This window comes from Notamacropus eugenii, chromosome 2, assembly GCF_028372415.1.
Source record: "Notamacropus eugenii isolate mMacEug1 chromosome 2, mMacEug1.pri_v2, whole genome shotgun sequence".
Lineage (NCBI taxonomy): Eukaryota > Metazoa > Chordata > Mammalia > Diprotodontia > Macropodidae > Notamacropus > Notamacropus eugenii.
In genome coordinates this window covers 82295079-82297961 of record NC_092873.1, presented here as the reverse complement: position 1 = coordinate 82297961, position 2883 = coordinate 82295079, and the positions used below count along the sequence as shown (strand labels likewise).

At 37.1% G+C, this 2883-nt stretch overlaps 1 protein-coding gene across 1 annotated transcript; it reads right to left on the bottom strand.

Annotated features, from left to right (window-relative positions):
* Positions 1–1308: 1308 nt before the first annotated feature.
* LOC140523592 (putative olfactory receptor 2W6) lies at positions 1309–2262 on the bottom strand. Its single transcript, XM_072638400.1, has one exon. The coding sequence runs from the start codon at positions 2260–2262 to the stop codon at positions 1309–1311; it is 954 nt and encodes a 317-aa protein (XP_072494501.1).
* Positions 2263–2883: the final 621 nt, after the last annotated feature.

The window sequence follows — 2883 nt, the reverse complement described above, 5'->3', positions numbered from 1 at the left end:
TTACTTCTCTAGTTCTACCACAGTCAGTTGGTTATCAACAGATATCACATCACAGATTACAGACAAGTTTAAAATCTCAGAAATAAAGACATGATAATGAGTCATTAGGGATATACTGTACAATGTGTATATTCATTAGGCATGAAATAAACATTTATTGATGGCATACAGGTGGAAGACATCTTAGTATGCCTAGATTTGAAATTTCACAGTGAATTCTCTTGCATTTTCTATATATTTTGCAGCTTTATATAAACCTTCCCTCATGCCTAGTAACTGGCTCTGCATATTATGATAGATAATAAATTAACATTCTTCATTTTATGATTGAGTAAAGGGAAAGCCCAGATAATGTACAGATAACATAAGAAATAGCATGTTGGCAAACAAACTTGATGTGAGAAACCACCACAATCTCTAGTAAGAATAACCCTTAAAACTATGCATATGATACTAAATTTTGATAAATTCAGGTGGAAGAATAGTGTGCTGAAATGTGCCTTTTTCATTTTCAACTGATTAATTTGTCATCACATATGCGGTTTCTGACACTGAATAATTACTTTTCTTTATTTACTATCTGACAACTTTTCTAAGACCCCCATTATGATTTGCGTTCTTTCTGGTAGAGGATACATCTGTCCATATTTTTGTTTTCATTCTGAACAGCAGGTTGGGAATAAGGTGTTTGTAGTGCGTAAAATTATAAATGACATTAACAAGCAGGTAGCTAATGACATGGGAAGAGTAATGAAAACTGGTCAGTATCATAGTAAGTTAATATATTAGTTAAGTAGTGGCAAGTTGAACTCTTACCATCAGCAGACAAGGACAACTTAAGGAACTGTCAACTCCTGATCCACTCAAATTTCCCATAAATTCCCTGACACATCATGATCTCATTTTTTGCAAAATTACCATTGTTCTAGATAACTAGTGTTTCTTCTTAAAGATTTATGTCAACGGACATTACCAAATGATTTTGAGTACTATCTTCACCTACTCGTGAGACCCACTTAGTATGAATCTCTATCCATCAAGTGAATCATCAAGTTAAAAAATTTATAAACTGGAAGAAGAGGAATTATAGATCAACCACAAAAATTGCCCTTTGCTTTAAATCCTACCACTAATAAAAACACTAGGCAACAGTGAAGATAAAGATCAATAGAAACTTAGATTGCAAAATGAAAAGAAGGAAAATTAACATAGTCCTGGTTGATGCAAAATAGTGCAAATGAAGGAACTGACTTCAAGGTAATCCTAATTAATTTTTATTGTTTGTTCCATTTAATCATTTCAAAGTTCTCACTTCTCTCTTGCTTCCTGATGCCTACCAAAAACCTTCTTCAGTGCTCCCTTCACTTCCTTATTCCTTAGAGTGTAGATAAGAGGATTCAACATAGGGGTCACCAAGTTGTAGAAAAGAGTGAGGAACTTGCCCTTGTCCTGGGAGGAGCTGTTCCCTGGTTGCATATACATATAGATGATGCTTCCATAGAAAAGGGAGACCACTGTGAGGTGGGAGCTGCAAGTATTAAAGGCCTTTCTCCGCCCAGCTGCTGACTTAATCCTCATAACTGCTGCAGCAATATATCCATAGGAGACAAGGATGAGAAAGAGGGGCAATAAGACGATGAGGATGGCAAAGGTAAAGGCTAGCATCTCCACTGCACGAACATCTACACATGCCATTTTAATCAGAGCAGGCATCTCACAGAGGAAGTGATTGACATGTCGCTTGCCACATCGTGAAAGGGTCATCGTCAGTGGGGACATAACAATGGCATTGACTAAGCCACTACCCCAGGCCACAGCTGCCAGCTGTAAGCAGAGTTGGGGGTGCATTATAGCCATATAATGCAATGGTTTACAGACAGCAACATATCTATCATATGCCATGACAGCCAAAAGGATGCACTCAATCCCACCTACAGAGAGAAAGGAGAATAACTGGACAGCACAACCTGCATAGCTAATGGTCTTATCTGGGCCCCGGAGGTTGACCAACATCTGTGGGATGCAACTAGTACTGAAACAGAGGTCTAAGAAAGAGAGGTTGGCCAAAAAGAAGTACATAGGTGTATGAAGTCGAGGGTCCAATATGGACACCAGAATGATGGTTGTATTACCCAATACCGCCACAGAATACAGAGTCAAATTGACATTGAAGAGTATCAACTCCAACTTAGGACGATCAGAAAAGCCAACCAAAATAAAGCCATATTCTGAACTATCATTGACCTTTTCCATTGCTCTCATCTTGTGTTACCTGTATGGGCAAGAAGAACAGAAAAATTAATGTCTCAGCCTTCTCCACCCTAGGAAAACAGAAAACAATGTGTGTACTTGTTTCATATTTCCCAAGACCATCATTACATAGGGTATTAAAATCAGACAAAAGGAGATAAATTTTTCAGAGGAAAATGACAGGGTCAGCATAGAAGAAATGAAGAAAATAATGAAGAAAACCAAAGAAAATGATAAGGGAATATTATAGGGAATTTTAGCTATTACAATCTGTCCAATTCACCTCGGTCTCATGAGAGAGATACCAGTCTGGAAAATATCAGACTAAATGTACAATGGAGAAATACTTAATACTAGAGAATAGACTGAACCCAATAATGAGAGTCAAATCCACTATACACAGAAAGATATTATAAGGTATTATATATGATTACTCCACATGCGTTAAGAAGTGATGGTAGATGCTTCCAGTGCTTTGGTCAAGTGTAGATATTGCAAGACTAGAGATTAATCAGTTCTTGATGGACTTATAAATGGATTATACAAAACAACAACCATTTATTAAACATCTAAAAAGTACAAGTTACTGCATTAAGTGCTAGGAGTACAAAAAGGTGCAGAAGAGTCCTGACC

Excerpts from the sequence above, each read along its gene's own strand:
- LOC140523592 (XM_072638400.1), bottom strand. The coding sequence starts at position 2,262 with ATGAGAGCAATGGAAAAGGTCAATGATAGTTCAGAATATGGCTTTATT.